The sequence below is a fragment of the Papio anubis genome, chromosome 2, assembly GCF_008728515.1.
Source record: "Papio anubis isolate 15944 chromosome 2, Panubis1.0, whole genome shotgun sequence".
In the NCBI taxonomy this organism is placed as follows: domain Eukaryota; kingdom Metazoa; phylum Chordata; class Mammalia; order Primates; family Cercopithecidae; genus Papio; species Papio anubis.
In genome coordinates this window covers 48503818-48521378 of record NC_044977.1, presented here as the reverse complement: position 1 = coordinate 48521378, position 17561 = coordinate 48503818, and the positions used below count along the sequence as shown (strand labels likewise).

Below are 17561 nucleotides of genomic sequence, written 5' to 3'. Positions count from 1 at the left end.
CATATATGGGGCACTGATGAGACACTAATGAGGCCTCTTCACTGTGTCTGGCTTGGAACTTCAGCATCCCCTGGCACTCCTGAACCTCTATCTCTGGTCTGTTCTCAACTCTGGAAGGGGCACTCTCTGGTCAAGAGCTCACTGGGACACCTCACATAGACTTTTGGGCTCCCCCTACATATGTCTTCTCATTTCATCACATAATCTACTCCAGACCCTGATCTCTGCCTCCTTAGTTCAGTGGGACCACTGTGCTCTGCTTGGATTCTATCCCCATGGTCAGGAAACTCCCAGGTAGAGCGTCACGATGATCATGAGGTGCCTTTCATGAGTTTTTCTTCTTTTAGGGGTTATGGTCTCATGCTGCTTGTTGTCTACATTCCAAAAACGACAGCCTCATATATTTTCTCCAGTCCTGTGGTGTGTGTGGAGGGAGGGCTACTCTGCCACCAGTGATGCTGCCATGGTTGGAAGCTGCTCCAGGAGCCCTCTCACCAGCTCCAGGTTGGCTGATGTCTAGGCTGCTGCTCAGGTATTATCTTGGGATCTATCTATCTTTCCATCATCCTGGCATCTCCCTTTGCCCCCCTTTCAGTTGAACTTTCTGTTTTCTGGATCCCACATTTTCTTATTTTTTGTTGACTTCTTTAGGTAGAGGAACTTTCAGTCACTCCCTGAGGAAGGGTGGCAGGAACGTGAATTTTTCGAGGACTGTATGTCTGGGAATGCCTTTATTAAACTTCATACTTGACTACTGGTTGGTTGGGCAGAGAATTCTAGGTTGGAAATAATTTTTCTCCTCATTTTAAGGCATTTTTTCATTGGCTGTCTAATGCCAGCCACATGGGTCTTTTGTATTCTTTCTTCTTGCCTGTCGTTCTGGAATTTCCGCCCATGGATGCAGTGTGGTCTGCTCTGCTCCATTGTGTGTGTGTGCCTGGTGGGCCCCAGTCAATTCTGGATACTTTTCTTGAAATACTTGATTTCCTCTCCTTGATTTTATTGTTCTCTTTTTCTGAAACTCTGATTATCCTGCTCTCCAAGCCTGGTTCTTAATTTTCTTTTTTGTTTTTGAGACGGTCTCACTCACTCTGTCATCCAGGCTGGTGTGCAGTGGCGCCATCTCGGCTTACTGGAACCTCTGACTCCCAGGTTCAAGCAGTTCTCCTGCCTCAACCTTCCGAAGCTGGGATTACAGGTGTGCACCACCACACTCGGTTAACTTTTTTATTTTTAGTAGAGATGGGGTTTCACCATGTTGGCCAGGCTGGTCTCGAACTCTTGATCTCAGGTGATCCTTCTGCCTCGGCCTCCCAAAGTGCTGGGATTACAAGCATGAACCACTGCGCCTGGTCACAATTTTATTTTCTTTCTTTTCCATTTCTTGGTATTTTTTCTCTACTTTGGAGGGATTTCTTCAACTTTGTCTTCCAACCCTGATCTTGCATTTTTCATGTATGTTATCATATTTTTAATTGAGCTCTTTTTTCTTTCTGAATGCCCCTCGCCAAAAAAGATAGTATTCTTTTCTTATTCCGTGAGTCTTTCCCTATTTCTGAAACACTGATGATTGTTTGAGGACTTTGCCTCTGTGTTGTTTCTTCTGTGTTGCGTTTTTGCTGTTGTTTGGCTGGTGTCTTTCATGTTATGTGTGGAGACGAGTTATCTCCACACCAGAGGTTATCTGGATCCCAGACTTGTGTGGTGCACACATAAACCTTGCACGTCACCCCATGTTGCCATGTGTGAGCTGCTAGACGCATGAACTATGGAACATAGGCCTGGTTTTCTTGGAGCCATTTACTGAGGAGTAAATGGGACAACTCAGAAAAGAGGGGTCGTATTTGGCACATTGTGGCCCAGAGCTTTCACTCTCAGACTTCTCTGTGTTGGGGCTGGAGAAATGGTGGTCACCTCCACAGTGCTAGGGACAGAGGCCCTGCCTTCAGGAACTGTCTGGGCCTCTGTGGCCTTTCCCCACCCCAGACAGACCTTGAGAGGAAGACTTTTCTCATATACCTTGAGAACTAGGTAAAGAGGCACCCCGAGTGTTTGTGCCTGCAAAGGGGGCTGATGGATCTGCAGCTCAGCATACGCCACAAGCTGGGTGTCTGTCTTCAGAGAGCCACAAAAACCTGTGATTGGTGGGGCAGAGAAGGCACAGCCGATCTCTGAGGCATTTGGTCACCGAGAGCCCTGGCATATGCACCTTGGCTGGTGATCTCCCGGAGTAGCCCCACAGACCTCTGCCCCTGCCTGGCCTGGTATCCATCCTGCCAGACTCTGCTTCTAAAAGATGCTAGGGAAGCTCCTCCCGCCCACGGGCACCTCTCCTCCACAGCCCACGTCTGGTGGGAGGTGGGGCAGAGTAGGTGTTAAATGAAGATATGGGTGGAAAAAGCCCCCAAGCTCCTTGCTTTGGCCAAGCTGGGTCAGCTGATGGGAACTGCCTTGTACTCAAAGGCCCCATGGGAGGACTCTGCCCATTGCCACCACCAGTCACCTTTCCCACAGCCCTCATCACTAGGCTGTAGAGTCCTGAGGGAACCCTAATGCTGGAGGAGCCTCACACATAGCTGGGTACATGATGCTCTTGCAGGGGAGGGGACCTGGCCTTGTGCGCTGCTGGCCGCGCAGTACACCTGGAGCCAGCTTTCCAGCCGCCGGCCGCTTGAGCACTGGTGGTTCTGTGTTCCCAGCAGTGGGCCCAGTGCTAAGGGGAGAGGGGCACACGGAGGAGCACACAGAGGACCTGGGCCAGCTCAGAGTACGCCCCTTCCTCCACTATTCCCCGAGGACCCTGGAGGGCCAGGATGGGCTGCTCCCTTCCCTTTGCTTCCCCGGTTTTCCAACAAGGTTGAGCCACTGAGTTGCTGTCTAAGGGCTCAGAAGGCCTCCTAGCCCAGTGGAACCACAGCTCTGGGTGTGGGTCTGTGGGGTCACTCTGCCTGTCCCCATGTTCAGCCTGTGCCACTGGGTTCACTGAGGAACCCTATTTCTTTAGCTGCAGATCTGGGACACGGCTGGCCAGGAGCGGTTCCGCACCATCACCCAGAGCTACTACCGCAGTGCCAATGGGGCCATCCTCGCCTACGACATCACCAAGAGGAGCTCCTTCCTGTCAGTGCCTCACTGGATTGAGGATGTGAGGAAGTACGCGGGCTTCAACATTGTGCAGCTGCTGATTGGTGAGTTGGGGGTTCCTCTGCCTGTCCTTGCCTCCCTCTGCTTTTTAAACACAGGGTAACCCTGAGTCCAGAGGGAGTCCCAGCCAGAGTTTGAGCCATGGTTTTGCAAATCCTGATCCCGCTAATCACTTAGAAAGTTATATTCAAGGCTGGGCGCGGTGGCTCACGCCTGTAATCCCAGCACTTTGGGAGGCCAAGGCAGGTGGATCACAAAGTCAGGAGATCAAGACCATCCTGACTAACATGGTGAAACCCCGTCTCAACTAAAAAATTAGCCGGGCGTGGTGGTGGGCGCCTGTAGTCCCAGCTACTGAGGCAGGAGAATGGCGTGAACCTGGGAGGCGGAGCTTGCAGTGAGCCGAGATAGCGCCACTGCACTCCAGCCTGGGCGACAGAGCAAGACTCTGTCTCAAAAAGAAAAAAAAAAAAAAAAAAAGGATAGAAAGTTATATTCAACATTGGAATTAGAGGAAAGAAGAAACGGAGCTGAAGTTTGCTCTGCAGTTCTTCACATGTGTCAAGGTTTAGCTCTTCTATCCTGGCTTCTCCTCATTTGACAGGGCCTGGGGTGAGGCTCAGAAAAGTGGAGTGATTTTATCCGCGTCCGCTGTGAGCATACACATGTAGGCTTTGAGTTTGCTTCTGCTGACCTCAAGCTTCTGACTTTCTCTGTTGTGCCACACACAGAGCAGGGATACCTGATGGCTTCTGTGCCTAAGAATCCCACAGAAGGCTTCTTCAAGTGCAGCTGCAGGGCCTCACCTCCAGAGCATCTGATCCAGGCGGGCTGGTTGGGGCCCATGAATGTGTATTTCTAACAAATTCTCAGGTGACACCCAGCTTGCTGGTCCAAGGACCCCACTTTGAGAACTACGGCTGTGAAGGATGCTGTTTACCTTTGTTTTCCTTCTATACAACCTTCCCAGACCTGGACTGGAGAAGCTCTTTAGCTCTTATGTTATCCCTGGGGTCCTTACCACAGCAGGTTGATAGAATCTCACTCAGTGACCCAGGGTGGAGTGCCGTGGTGTGATCTTGGTTCTGCAAGATCTGCAAAGCCACTGCAACCTCCACAAAGCCACTGCAACCTCTGTCTCCCCGGTTCAAGCGGTTCTCCTTCTTCAGCCTCCCGAGTAGCTGGGCCAACAGGTTGATTCTTCTGACTCAGATGTACAGACAGGGCCTAGACCTGACTCTAGTTGGGAAGAGGGTGGTGCCTGCTTCCATGTGGCCTGCCTTCCATAGCCTGTTCAGACTGGGACATGGAGCGCTTGGCAGGAACAGAGTTTTCCCCACCTGGCCTAACCATTTCTCTCCCCTTTTTTTTGCCGGGGTGGGGACGGAGTCTCGCTCTGATGCCAGGCTGGAGTGCAGTGGCATGATCTTGGCTCACTGCAACTTCCACCTCCCGGGTTCAAGCGATTCTCCTGCCTCAGCCTCCTGAGTAGCTGGGACTACAGGCTCACATCACCTCACCTGGCTACCAATTCCCTTTTATCCAGGACATTTCTGGAAAACATTCCTGCCTGGCATGGAAATTTTATATTTTTAGTAGAGATGGGGTTTCACCATGTTGACCATGATGGTCTCGACCTCCTGACCTCATGATCCACCCGCCTGTGCCTCCCAAAGTGCTGGGATTACAGGCGTGAGCCGCCATGCCTGGCCTATAGAACATTTTATACAGCTATGAAAATAGTATTTTTTGTATTTATTTATACATACATATACACATACATATATTTTTAGAGATGCAGTCCTGCTATGTTGCCCAGGCTGATCTTGAACTCCTGGCCTCAAGCAATCCTCCTGCCTCAACCTCCAAGTAGTTGGAATTACAGGTGTCAGCCACTATATCTGGCTTGGAATAGAATAATAATGAGCCCCCAGGTACCCATTACCCTGCTTCAGCAATCAGCAACTCAAGTCCAGCCTCCTCTCATCTATACAATGTCACCTCCCCTTCCTCATATTGAGACAAATGCACATCAAACCATTTCACCTGGCAGTATTCCAGCATGAACCTACAAAATATGTAAACACTTAAAAAAAACCGTCAATATTATTTTCTCATCTAAAAATACTGACATTTCCTTAATAATATCAAATAGCCAGTCTGTATTCAGATTGATAATTGCTCATAAAATTCATAGGTGTTTTATTTTTTCCAGTTTGTTGAGATCAGGATCCAAATAAGTTTCACACTTTGAAATTGGTTGCTATATCAATTAAGGTTGCCAAGGAAATTTTAGATCTTTATAGACTCCTTTTTTTCTTTGAGATGGAGTTTTGGTCTTATTGCCCAGGCTGGAGTACAGTGGTGCAACCTCGGCTCACTGCAACCTCCATCTGCCCGGTTCAAGTGATTGCCCTGCCTCAGGCACCCGAGTAGCTGGGATTACAGGCCCTCGCCACCATGCCTGGCTAATTTTTTCTATTTTTTTTAAGTAGAGAAGGGGTTTCATCTTGTTGGCCAGACTGGTCTTGAACTTCCAACCTCAGGTGATCCACCCACCTCGGCCTTTCCAAATGCTGGGATCACAGGCGTGAGCCACTGCCCCCGGCCCAGACTCTTTTTTTTTGTCTTCCTTATAACCACATTACAAAACTGAGACTTCTAAAAAGTTATTCTAGAAATTGGGTCAAGGAACAATTTAACAACTTATTTGGAACATAATGAAGTCATCTCATACCTTCTAGGAGGAGCTGGGTAAATTGAGATGGGGTCTCCCTGTGTTGCCCAGGCTGGTCTTGAATTCTTGGGCTCAAGCTATCCCCCTGCCTTAGCTTCCCAAAGTGTTGGGATTACAGGCGTGAGCCACTGCACCCGGCCTAAAAATGTTTTTTTAAAGAAAGGTAGATGACCGTGCCAGGGTGTCCATTTGTAGTGGTGGAGGGGAGTGGCGTGGGGCTGCCAGCATGGCCCTCCCAGGTGGGACTGGGCTTGCCCAGCCCCCGTGGCCTCATGCTGCCCCTGGCTTTCCTCTGCAGGGAACAAGTCAGACCTCAGCGAGCTTCGGGAGGTCTCCCTGGCCGAGGCACAGAGCCTGGCTGAGCACTATGACATCCTGTGTGCCATTGAGACATCTGCCAAGGACTCGAGCAACGTGGAGGAGGCCTTCCTGAGGGTGGCCACGGAGCTCATCATGCGGCATGGGGGCCCACTGTTCAGCGAGAAGAGCCCCGACCACATCCAGCTGAACAGCAAGGACATTGGAGAAGGCTGGGGCTGCGGGTGCTGACCGGGGGCCGGGCCGGCAAGCTGGGGGCTCCCCACCTCCTTGCTCTCCCCGGCCTGCCAAGCCCAGCCCTCCAGAGCCAGCCCCCCTGGGCACCGGTGACTAGAGCAGCCGGGTGAAGTTCTGGAGCTCTGCATCCTGTGGTCTGGCTGCAGGATGGAGGCTCTCCTTGAGGAAGGGGAAGCAGGATACCCTCACAGGCCACCCTGCCAGCCAGCAGCTGGCCCTCCACAATCTTCACATTCCAGGACTGGCCTGAACCCGCCAGTGTGGGCCACAGTAGGAGGGGCGGGTGGTCCTCCCTGTCCCACGCCTGGTGGCTCTGACTTGTTTCCTCTCATGGGTTTGCTTAACCTGTGGCAGCAGGTTGCTGCTTTCCAGGGATGTGCCCAGTGTCCTGGGTTCTTCTGGTCATCCTGGGGCTCTGCACAGAGCAGCAGAGCAAGAGCCATGAGACCCACAAACTCAGTGCCTGAGCGCAGCTCCAGAGAAGCCCCAGCCCCTTCCAGGTGGGGAACCTGCTTCCTGCCTTCACTGCCCCCCGCAGCACTTACAGACGTCTCCCTGGGGCCTGGCTCACTGCCTCATCAGGACCTCTGAGTTTTCTGGCTCTCCGTGTAGCTTCTCATTTTCATCGGCACAGCATGGGGTCACGGCCCACAGCTAGGTGGGGACTGTCTGCTGGCTCGGGGCCCAGTGTTTTGCCACTCAGGTTGCAAAAGTAGCGAATCCTTCAATGCCAGCACTCAAAAGTTTGGCGGGTGGGGGAATGAGATGGGAAAGTGGACATTTAAGGTCCAAGTAGAAGCTTGCATGCTTGCATCCTTGAGGCTCAGGGATGAGAGGGCACTGGAAGGCACCCAGCCTTACCCCACAAGCAGAAATCCTGCCAGCTGAGCGTGGGTCCTAGTCTAGTTTATAGAATCGAGTCTCCCAGACAAGAAAGGAGAGGGGCTGGCGGTCCTTATCCTGGCCCATTTTATTCCCTGGGCCCTTAACTGCCTCATCCTGAGCTGGGTGCCAAGGTTAGAAGGCAAAAGTGGGGTGGGAGGATCTGGGAAGCAGCATTGTCCTCTGGGCCTGTGGCTCAGAGGTATCACAGTGACAAGAGAGCCAGGGCTAGGACTGGAGGGGCCAGGTGATCTTCCCTAGCCAATCCCAGTCCGTCTGTGTCAGCCCAGCTCTGCCTCACAGCCTACTTAGCACGGGTGCCCCCAGAAATAAGCAGCTCTTGGACCCACGAGCAGGGCTGCATCGGGGCGTGGTCTAGCTCCCAGGCCAGGCCAGGCAGGGCTCAGTGTAGTCCCTGGGCCAGTGAGAGGCCTCCCCCATGCCTCCCTGCCCTCTGCACTAAACACTTTCCCAGCAGGCCTGGCTGAGGGCAAGAGTAGGCCTTACAGCAGTGCCACGGTGACCCAAGAGGCAGGGTTGGGGCCCCGACGGGTTCCCCCGCAGATACTGAGACAAGCAAGGGCTTGATGGTGGTGGTGGAGCCAGCATCTCACCTGCCAGGCTTCCTTTTGGGCAGGGAGGCTACCTGTGGAATGCTGAGCCTGGTTCTGCAAGGGAGGAAGGCTGCCAGGAGCTGGGGGGCTGGCACCTGCACTGAGGGGAGTCTGGGTGCATCAGATTGGGGGACACCAGAGGTGAGGCTGCCTGGCTTCCTTCCTCAGCAGCTTTGCTTGTGGCAGGGGTGAGAGTGGAGCTGAGTGGGGTCTGGGTTCTGCCCCTGCACCTCCACTGCAGTGCCTGGGCTCTGCTTGCAGGGCAGACAGTGCCTGGCACTGAAGGGTGCCCTCAGACTCCACTGGGACTGGATATGTCGTGGGCAGTGCCTTCCTCCAGCCCCACAACCTTTCTGCTGGGGCTGATGTTTCTGGGGTCACATGGTCAGGAGGGGCTGAGCTGGTCTTTCACCGCAGGCCCACACTGGAAGAGAAGTCGCATGAAGCCTGTCCTTGCAGAGCCCCTCTGTTTTGGGGGGAACGGAGCATGCATGGGGTCTTGGGAGCAAAGGCCTGGGACTCCCTGTCTGAATTTCAGCCCCAGTTCCAGGGCAAGTCCCAGCCATCTGAGCATAGTTACTGGTACTGCCCACCACCACCCACTGCCCACCTCTGAAAAGCCCGGCTCTCCTACTCTGCTTCCAGGCCGGGGCCTCACAGTTGGGGCTGTTACCTTCCTCAGGGCTTAGGGAGGGAGGAAGGGAGGACATGGACAGGGCTCTCCACCCTGGCTCCTTCACAGGGATGGTAGCTGACCGGTGATGGGTTCATTTGTCACCTTGGGACTGTGAGCCACCTCCATTTCTCACCCCCCAGGCAGGAGCAGCCTCACTCCAAGGGCTTGGCCTGGAAAGGCAAACGCACCTGGCACTCCACGTTCCTTCCCCTGCTGCCACTGTGCCCCCGTCCCTCCACCCCAGAAGCCCTGACCTCTCATTTGGGCACCTTGCTGTCCTCTGGGCTTCTCTGCCCAGGTCACCCCGTGGCAGGCCTGGGCCCTCAGGATGTTTCAAAGGCCCCACAGCTCTGCCTGGCACCCTGTCCCTGGAGCACCTCTGTCCTGTCTGGGCCAACCTGGTCTCCCTGCCCCATGCCCTCCCCTGGCTCTTACCAACCTGCCCTTTTATTCATGCCATTTGGGGTCATAGATGGCCTAGCTGGACACAGCTCCTAGAACTGGCCTCACCCTGGGGCCTTGCCCCTAGTACCCCTTGGCAGGAGCAACCCACCCCATAGTCGAGGTTCCCCTACCCCTGGGTCCTGGGCTGAAGCCATTTCCTACCCAGAAGCGTTCCCACCCTCTCAGGCACAAAAGCCGGTCAGGGGCTCAGGGCCTGTACCTGGGGTTGCAGGGGCTCCTGCCCCGCTGTATCCCACCAGGAGGGGGCCCCCCTGCCCTTCCGGTCCTTAAAACGGCTGGGAGAGAAGATGGGGAAGTGTGTGAGACAAAACAAAACCGGCTTGTTTCCTCCCCTTGGCAGGCAGGCTAAGCTCTCCCGGCAGCCCAGGCTCTGGGGCGGGAGAACAGTGTCATCTCTTCCTTTGTTGATAAATTGCCAAAGAGTGGGAGCAGGTAGGGTCAGGGGCCGGAGTGCAGGGGAGGGGGCAAGGGTGGAGGTGACTGGGGGGGGAAGCAGAGGGAGGTGGGCTGCGGCCTGGGTGGGGCCAGTGTGATGCTGACTTAAGGAGCTGGAGGGTTCCTAATACGCATTGCATTCAGTTTATCTTCCCTAAGAGGCTGTTGGAGTTGGGGCCTCCTCCAGCAGGGACCCTCTGACCCCTGCAGGGCCTGGACTTGGAGTGAACAGGGCTTCAGGCAGCCCAAGTATTCTATTTGCATTTGGTAATTTTTCATGTCACCTATTTATGAACATATAAATCTTTATACCAAATCTATTTTTTAAAACATGGAAAAGTTGCCTTTATGGAAACTTGGCAGAGCCAGTGTACACATTCCTAAACCATTAAACAGATTTCTATAACAAGCCACTGCGCCCAGGACTGGTTCTCTCATCTTTGAGCCCAGAGGCAGCCCAGGTGGCCACGTACCTCAACTAGTCTCGAGGCCCGGGGTGGCAGACATGCTGCCCCCTGCCAGTCTGCTGCCCAGAGCCCTGCGAGACCTTCCCTCTGTCCCTAAACCCCTAGGGGACCCCCTGAGCAAGAAGCAGTCGGTGCCTGAGGGGCAGGGGAAGCTTGGGCTGGGTCCCTTCTCTGCCAGGGACACCCCAGGTTCCTCCCATTGGGCTTGTATTGGAGAGGGCTCAAGGTTCTCCCCACCCCTGGATCCTGGGCTGAAGACATTTCCTACAGAGAAGTGTTCCCACCCCGTCTCAGACACAAACGCCAGTGTCAGGGGCTTAGGGCCTATGCCTGGGGGTTGGGGGGCTCTGACCTGTTATTCCGAGTTAGGACCTAGGAACACTCCTGTGATGTGACCAGTGTGGAGATGTTACCAGGCACACAGTGGATGCTCAGGTTAGGTAAGTGCCTGAATCAAGTCTCTGGCACCGGGAAGCCCATGAAATCCATAGCCCGCCCACCAGTATAATCAGGGGTCTATTCCTGGTCACTCAAATAAGGGGTTCTCTGTTGAAAGGGACTCTCAAACAGCAGGGCTGCTGGTCGGTCACCCTGAGGAAGAAGAGGGGGGCCTGGCAGTGCTGCACCCCCTTGCCAAGCCTGACTCAGACAAACTGACACGATGGGGCTCAGAGCAGACTGCCATTGAAACCCAGGTGCGCCCTGACTGTCCTGTGGCACTGGGCAGGTCATTTCCCCTCTCTGGGCCTTGGTTTCCTCAAACATGGGATCCGATTCCCTGTCCCATTTGCATCCCGGGGAACCCTGAAGAGACCCCAGGAGGGGAGTGCTTTCTGCACTGAAAGCCTGGAACAGGGCACTGGAAGAGGAAGGCCCAGAGCCCTGGCTCTCAAGACAGGCCTGGCTCCAGGCAACTGCCATCCTTCCCAGGGAGAAGGAAGGCCTGATGTCTGAATTCCCCATTCTCTTCTGAATGCCAGGAAGCACCTAAGTGTACGTGTGCCCCGTGGAAGACAAACCCATAACCAGGCCTGTCCGAGCCTGGTCACCCCCACACTTCGCAGAGGCTCAGACCAGGGTCAGTCTGTCCCTAGGGCCCTCTAAGGCCTCTGCCCAAACCACAGGACTGCCCAGACCCCAGAGCAAACTCAGACAGCACAGGTCACTCCTTGACTTCAAAGTATAGAAGCTGAGTCTGGGGCCCAGACGGTCTTGCTCAAAGCCCCCACGATGTTCACTCCTGAGCCCCCACCTGCAGACCCAAGCTGGGTGCTGGGTCCCAGAGGTGAATCTGCCTTGCTCCCTCCAAGGGCTCCCAAAGCTCCAACCTGGACCCCTCTCCTCCCTGCACACATTTGCCTCTGGGCTGGGATTGGCCAGCCCTGCCCTCAAGGAAACCAGGAGGCAGGGGGGCCCTTCCCTATCCTCATCTACATCCTGGCTACTCCCATCCCCACCCAGTGCACCCACCTCCTGCCAGGGTCTCTGCCCCAGCCTCCTCCTGACCTAGTCCTGCCTTGGCCTCTCCTTGTGGCCACAGAGAGCGTCCTCAAGCAAGCAAGTCTGCTAGCCACTAGGTCTCCACTCCCTCACTCAGGCCCTTTCCACAGTCCTTGTGGCCCTCGGACTCCTTAGAGAGGGCCCAGCACTGGCCACTCTCCCGACTCAGCCACACACAGCCACACGAGGCTCTGCCACCTTCAGACTGAGCTGCTCCCCGTAGACCGACCATCCCAGGCCTTCTGCTGTGTGATGGGCTTCTCCAAGCCAAGAGTTCCTGTTCCCAAACAGCCTGAGCTGGAGCCCCAGGCCCCAGGAACAGCCATCTGGCCCTGACCCTGAGCTCCTAGACACTCCCATGACCCTGCAGAGGGCAGGAGGCCAGGCCCCATCTTGCCCAGGTGCTGCAGCTGCTGACCATGGTTCATGGAGAGCTTAGCCCCAGTTCAGAGGAAGCTCTGGACTCAGTTTGTGTCCACTGTGCTCTCAGCAGGCCACGGTGCGGCCCACTGCAAGAAGCCCTGTCTACAGCTGTGGCTACAGAGCCCACACTTGGGGCTGGGGCTTCAGGGACTCCCCTGCAGGAAGGCAGTGCCCCTCAGTGACTGGCCACACATAAAATGCCACTGTCACCTCAGAGCAATAGGCCCAGGGAACAAGCTGCAGACATGAAGGTTTCCCTTTCATATCACATTTTAAAAATTTGTTTCTTAGCACAACAATTGTATCTGCTGTATTTTGGCCCTTCACTCTGCCAGGAAGCTCCACAGTCTGTGCTGGTTGGAGGGAAGCAGGAGAGGTGTGGCCCATTGAGAAGGTAGCACATGGCAGAAGAGGCTGGGAGAGGGGAGAGTGTGGCCAGGTGGCTCCGAGGGAGCTCCCTGGAGCCGGGTAAGTGGAACCTGCCTGCTCCTGCCTTGCTCCACTTGTGGTCCGTGGGCCAGCGGCGTGGGCATCATCCAGCAGCCTATACAAAAATGCAGAACCTCAGCCTCTACCCCAGACCTTCTGAGTCAGAATCTGAATTTCAAGAGGATCCCCAGGGGGATCCTCATTGTGTGCACATGACTGAGGAACTCTGGTCAACACAGCCTGCTCACTGCACAAGCATGGCCCAGGGTCAGACCCTGACATCCTAGAATTTTCAGGTTCTTCCATTGGCCTGAAGGATCTTATCCATTTATGTCTTGGTCAAGTGTCTTTTCCTTCCTTCCTACAAGTGCCAACTTCATCTGCAGACTTCAAGGTCAAAGGGCTCACAGCGGCCGGGCGTGGTGGCTCAAGCCTGTAATCCCAGCACTTTGGGAGGTCAAGGCGGGCAGATCACGAGGTCAGGAGATCAAGACCATCCTGGCTAACACGGTGAAACCCCTTCTCTACTAAAAAAAAAAAAAAAAAAAATTAGCCAGGCCTGGTGGCGGGCACCTGTAGTCCCAGCTACTTGGGAGCCTGAGGCAGGAGAATGGCGTAAATCTGGGGGACAGAGTTGCAGTGAGCCGAGATCGCGCCACTGCACTCCAGCCTGGGCAACAGAGCGAGATTCCATCTCAAAAAAAAAAAAACAAAAACGCTCATGGCTCGCTCCTCAGCAAGGCTCAGACTCCATCCCACAGCCAGAGACAGCACCATGAATGGAGTCAGCAGGACCCCTGCATCACCCTGACACCCAGACACTCTCCCCAGGGCACTTTCGTCATCCAAATGCTACTCTGCCTGGAAACATGCAAGCTTGTCATCCCTAATGGTGTTTTGTTGTTGTGGTGGTGGTGGTTGTTGTGTTTTATTTTCTTCATGTTACCTTGTCTAAGACCTAATAATGGTCCTTAATCTCTTCTTGATCCTTGACCAACTTGACACTGTAAACTCTTTGGGCAGAAAAGACATAAATTCACATATAGATGCCAAATCATCTAGATACAGATGCAGAAGTCAGGGAGGGGCCTGAGGGTTACAAATGCTGAGAACTAGACTTTCAGGCAGCCCTGATTTTCAGGCCTCTCTCGTGATCTATGGCGATCTGCAGTGTCTGAGTGCTGACCCCTGGGGATCCTGGGGGCACAGTGGCTGCTTCTCCTCAGGTTTCCCCTGCCAGCCCCACTATGATCTGTGGAAGCGGCCACTGCCTCCTTCCACTCTCTACCTCACAGAAGCATATTGGCATCTCTTCCCCACAGTCACCTCCCCTCATTCCCTTTGTCCCTGTGGATTTATCCCTTTTTTTTTTTTTTTTTTTTTTTTGAGACGGAGTCTCGCTCTTTGCCCAGGCTGGAGTGCAGTGGCGGGATCTCAGCTCACTGCAAGCTCCGCCTCCCGGGTTCACGCCATTCTCCTGCCTCAGCCTCCCGAGTAGCTGGGACTACAGGCGCCCGCCACCTCGCCTGGCTAGTTTTTTTGTATTTTTTTAGTAGAGACGGGGTTTCACCACGTTAGCCAGGATGGTCTCAATCTCCTGACTTCGTGATCCGCCCGTCTCGGCCTCCCAAAGTGCTGGGATTACAGGCTTGAGCCACCGTGCCCGGCCGGATTTATCCCTTTTTAAAAATAGGTTGGGTGTGGTGGCTTATGCCTGTAATCCCAGCACTTTGGGAGGCCAAGGTGGGCAGGTCACGTGAAGTCAGGAGTTCAAGACCAGCCTGGCCAACACAGCGAAACCCTGATTCTACTAGAAATATAGAAATTAGTCAGGCATGGTGGTGCACATCTGTAATCCCAGCTACTTGGGGGGCTAAGACAGGAGAATCGCTTGAACCCGGGAATCAGAGGTTGCAGTGAGCCCAGATTGTACCGCTGCACTCCAGCCTGGGTGACAGAATGAGACTCTGTCTCAAAAATGAATAAATAAATAATACAAATTAAATTGAATTAAATTTTAAAAATAAAAATAACTGCCAAGGAATTCTGGTGGAGTGTAGGTAGGGAGAGGAGACCCCCTCTCCCCTGTGTGGTCAATATGCCAAGTGTAGCTGGAAGCCTGGGGCAGACTCCAGAGGCATCCCCACAGCGCAGGTTGTCTGTGATGGTTGTCTCTTGTGACAGTTGATCATATGAACTGGGTAACTCTTGTCACACCCAAATAAAACAGAGTCCAGAGGTGGGGGGCAGGATGGTGGCACATAACACTGCTCCAGGAATGTCATTCTCTATAGCCTGGCTGCTGAGGTTGCCTGCTCCAACCTGAAACCAGTTTTTTGTTTTGTTTTGATTTGTTTTTTTGAGTTGGAGTTTTTGCTCTTGTTGCCCAGGCTGGAATGCAGTGATGCGATCTCAGGTCACTGCAACCTCTGTCTCCTGGGTTCAAGCAATTCTCCTGTCTCAGCCACCCAAGTAGCTGGGAGATTACAGGCATGCGCCACCACGCCTGGCTAATTTTTTCTATTTAATAGAGTTGGGGTTTCACTATGTTAGTCAGGCTGGTCTCGAACTCCTGACCTCAGGTGATCCACCTGCCTTGGCCTCCCAAAGTGCTGGGATTACAGGCGTGAGCCACCACACTCAGCCAAAGCCAGTCTTATCTGATAGGTACTGACACCACCCGCTGCAACTCTAAGATGAGTTTCACACTCTGTCACTCACCAGTTAGAGCTGGCCAGTGTCCCCAAATTTTACTGGTGCCAGTGAACTTTCCGAAAAACAGTATGCACCATTTCTCCTTTTTATAACACCTCTAACCTCCTCTTTGTTCTTCAGACATATTGAAGACCACTTACTTGGTCTGTGTGTAAGACCAAAATTGCTTCCCACATAAAATGTTAAATGTAGAGATTTGTCTCTATATTTTAATCCTTGATTTTGACACTCTGGAAGGTGCTCTTCTGGCTGTACCCAGCCTTCTGCTGAAATTGCTCATGAGGAGTTTCAGGTGGTGTCAGCCTCGTCTCTTCCTTTGTTAAGTTCCTCAGAAAGAAATTTGCAAAGATATTCATAGGATGAACTGAATTTAGAGGTTCATCTGGGAGACTTCAATCTTGCTGTCATGAACGGGTACATTTTTTGTTTATTCAAACCTTCTTTCTGTTCTCAACAACATTTTGCTATCATTGTTTTTTAACAAACCAAATTTAAAAAACTTCTTTTAGAGATAGAGAGTCTCACTATGTCCCCCAGGCTGCTCTCAAACTCCTGGCCTCAAGAGATCCTCCCGCCTCAGCCTTCCAAAGTGTTAGGGTTACAGGCGTGAGCCACCGCACCTGGCCAATAAACCAAATTTTAGTACCCCACGAAAGTTCTGGATCTGTGTGGTACAAACAGGCTTTTAAGAAGTCCTCAGGCTTGTCAAAAGCCCACGGGGCAGGGGCAGAGAAGCCGGGAGGATTCTGTTAGACTCATTTATCTTATATATAAGGTACTGCCTAGAAGCTTGAAAAAAGGGCTTAGTGCTAAAAACGTTGCAGAATCGTTACTCAACTTTAGAAAACTTACGGTAAAATATACAAACATAAAACTCACCATCTTTGTCATTTTTTAAGAGTACAGTTCAGTAGTGCTAAGTCTGTTCCCATTGTTAGGCAGCCAGGCTCCAGAGCTTTCTCACCTGAGAACTGAAACTCTGTACCCACTTAACAGCTCCACATGCCCCTCCCCGAGTCTGTACTCTAGACTTTTTAAAGGCAGCTGACTGGGTGACTTCAGTCACAAAATAAAATTACCCACATGTTTGCTGAAGGATACAACATAAATATATAAATACTTGATTTTTTTTTTTTTTTTTTTTTTGAGACAGAATCTGTCTCTGTTGCCCAGGCCAGAGTGCCGTGGCACGATGTTGGCTCCCTGCAACCTCTACCTCCTGGGTTCAAGCGATTCTCCTGCCTCAGTCTCCTGAGTAGCTGGGATTAGAGGCATGTGCCACCACACCCAGCTAATTTTTGTGTTTTTAGTAGAGATGGGGTTTCACCATGTTGACTAGGCTGGTCTGGATCTCCTGACCTTGTGATCCTGCCACCTCGGCCTCCCAAAGTGCTGGGATTACAGGTGTGAGCCACCGTGCCTGGCCAATTCAACTTTCTAAACTCAATGGAAGGAATGATTCTTCAAGTTATGATGGAGGTCCATGGAGCTTTTCTGAAATGGAGGACATCAGGTAAAGAGTGTGTATTCCAGGCTCTGGCCTTGGTCTTATTGACTGACAGGTAGCTGCAAACCCAGCAGGCTGGGTGAACCGCAGAGCCTGTTTTTTCCCTTTTATTATGGAATCTTTGTAAACCGAAAGCCTCAAAGTTGCCTCCCCTCCCCTCCACTCCCCTCCCCTCCCCTTCCCTTCCATTCCTTCTCTCTTTTCTCTTTCTTCTCTTTGTTTGAGACAGGATCTCACTCTGTTGCCCAGGCTGGAGTGCAGTGGTGCAATCTTGGCTCTCAGCAACCTTCGCCTTCCGGGTTCAAGCGATCCTCCTGCCTCGGCCTCCTAAGTAGGTGGAACTACAGGTGTGCGCCACCATGCCCGGCTAATTTTTGCATTTTTTTTTGTAGAGATGAGGTTTTGTCTTGTTGTCCAGGCTGGTCTTGAATTCCTGACCTCAAGGGATCCACCAGCCTTGGCCTCTCAAAGTGCTGGGATTACAGGCATGAGTCACTGCACCGGGCCTCAAAGTTGTTTTCTAATTAATAGGAATACAAAGACCCCAAATAGCAGCATAAAATTGTATCTATATCCCTGTAAAAGTCTGAACAAAAACAGAACAGGGTATCTGTGCGGTTGCACTGCCACCCTGAGGTGCCATCTGGCTCCAGTCTCTGCTTCCCACTGAAGGGGTGGCCTGCCTCTCCACACCTGTGGGCGTTTCTCATTGGGTGAAACAAGAGACTTGAGAAAAGAAATGAGACACAGAGACAAAGTATAGAGAAAGAAAAAGTGGGCCCAGGGGACCGGCGCTCAGCATACAGAGGACCCATGCTGGCACCGGTCTCTGAGTTCCCTCAGTATTTATTGATCATTATCTTTACCATCTTAGAAAAAGGGAAGTGACAGGATAATAGGATCATCATAGGGAGAAGGTCAGCAGTAAGACATGTGAATAAAGATCTCTGTGACATAAGTTTAAGGAAAAGTGCTGTGTCTTGATATGCATATGCAAACATCTCCATAAAAC

At 52.7% G+C, this 17561-nt stretch overlaps 1 protein-coding gene across 4 annotated transcripts in view; it reads left to right on the top strand.

Annotated features, from left to right (window-relative positions):
- Positions 1–9918, top strand: part of RAB43 (RAB43, member RAS oncogene family) — a 37636-nt gene extending 27718 nt beyond the window's left edge. For 2 of the 4 annotated variants that reach the window (XM_017946073.3, XM_009181338.3), the window contains exons 2-3: positions 3005–3188; positions 6180–9918. In XM_017946073.3, coding sequence (XP_017801562.1) covers positions 3005–3141 — 137 coding nt within the window. In that variant the 3' untranslated portion in view covers positions 3142–3188; positions 6180–9918. Of the gene's footprint in view, positions 1–3004; positions 3189–4937; positions 5532–6179 lie in introns of those variants that run through there. The other 2 variants (XM_031663089.1, XM_017946072.3) reach the window with 2 other exon arrangements.
- Positions 9919–17561: the final 7643 nt, after the last annotated feature.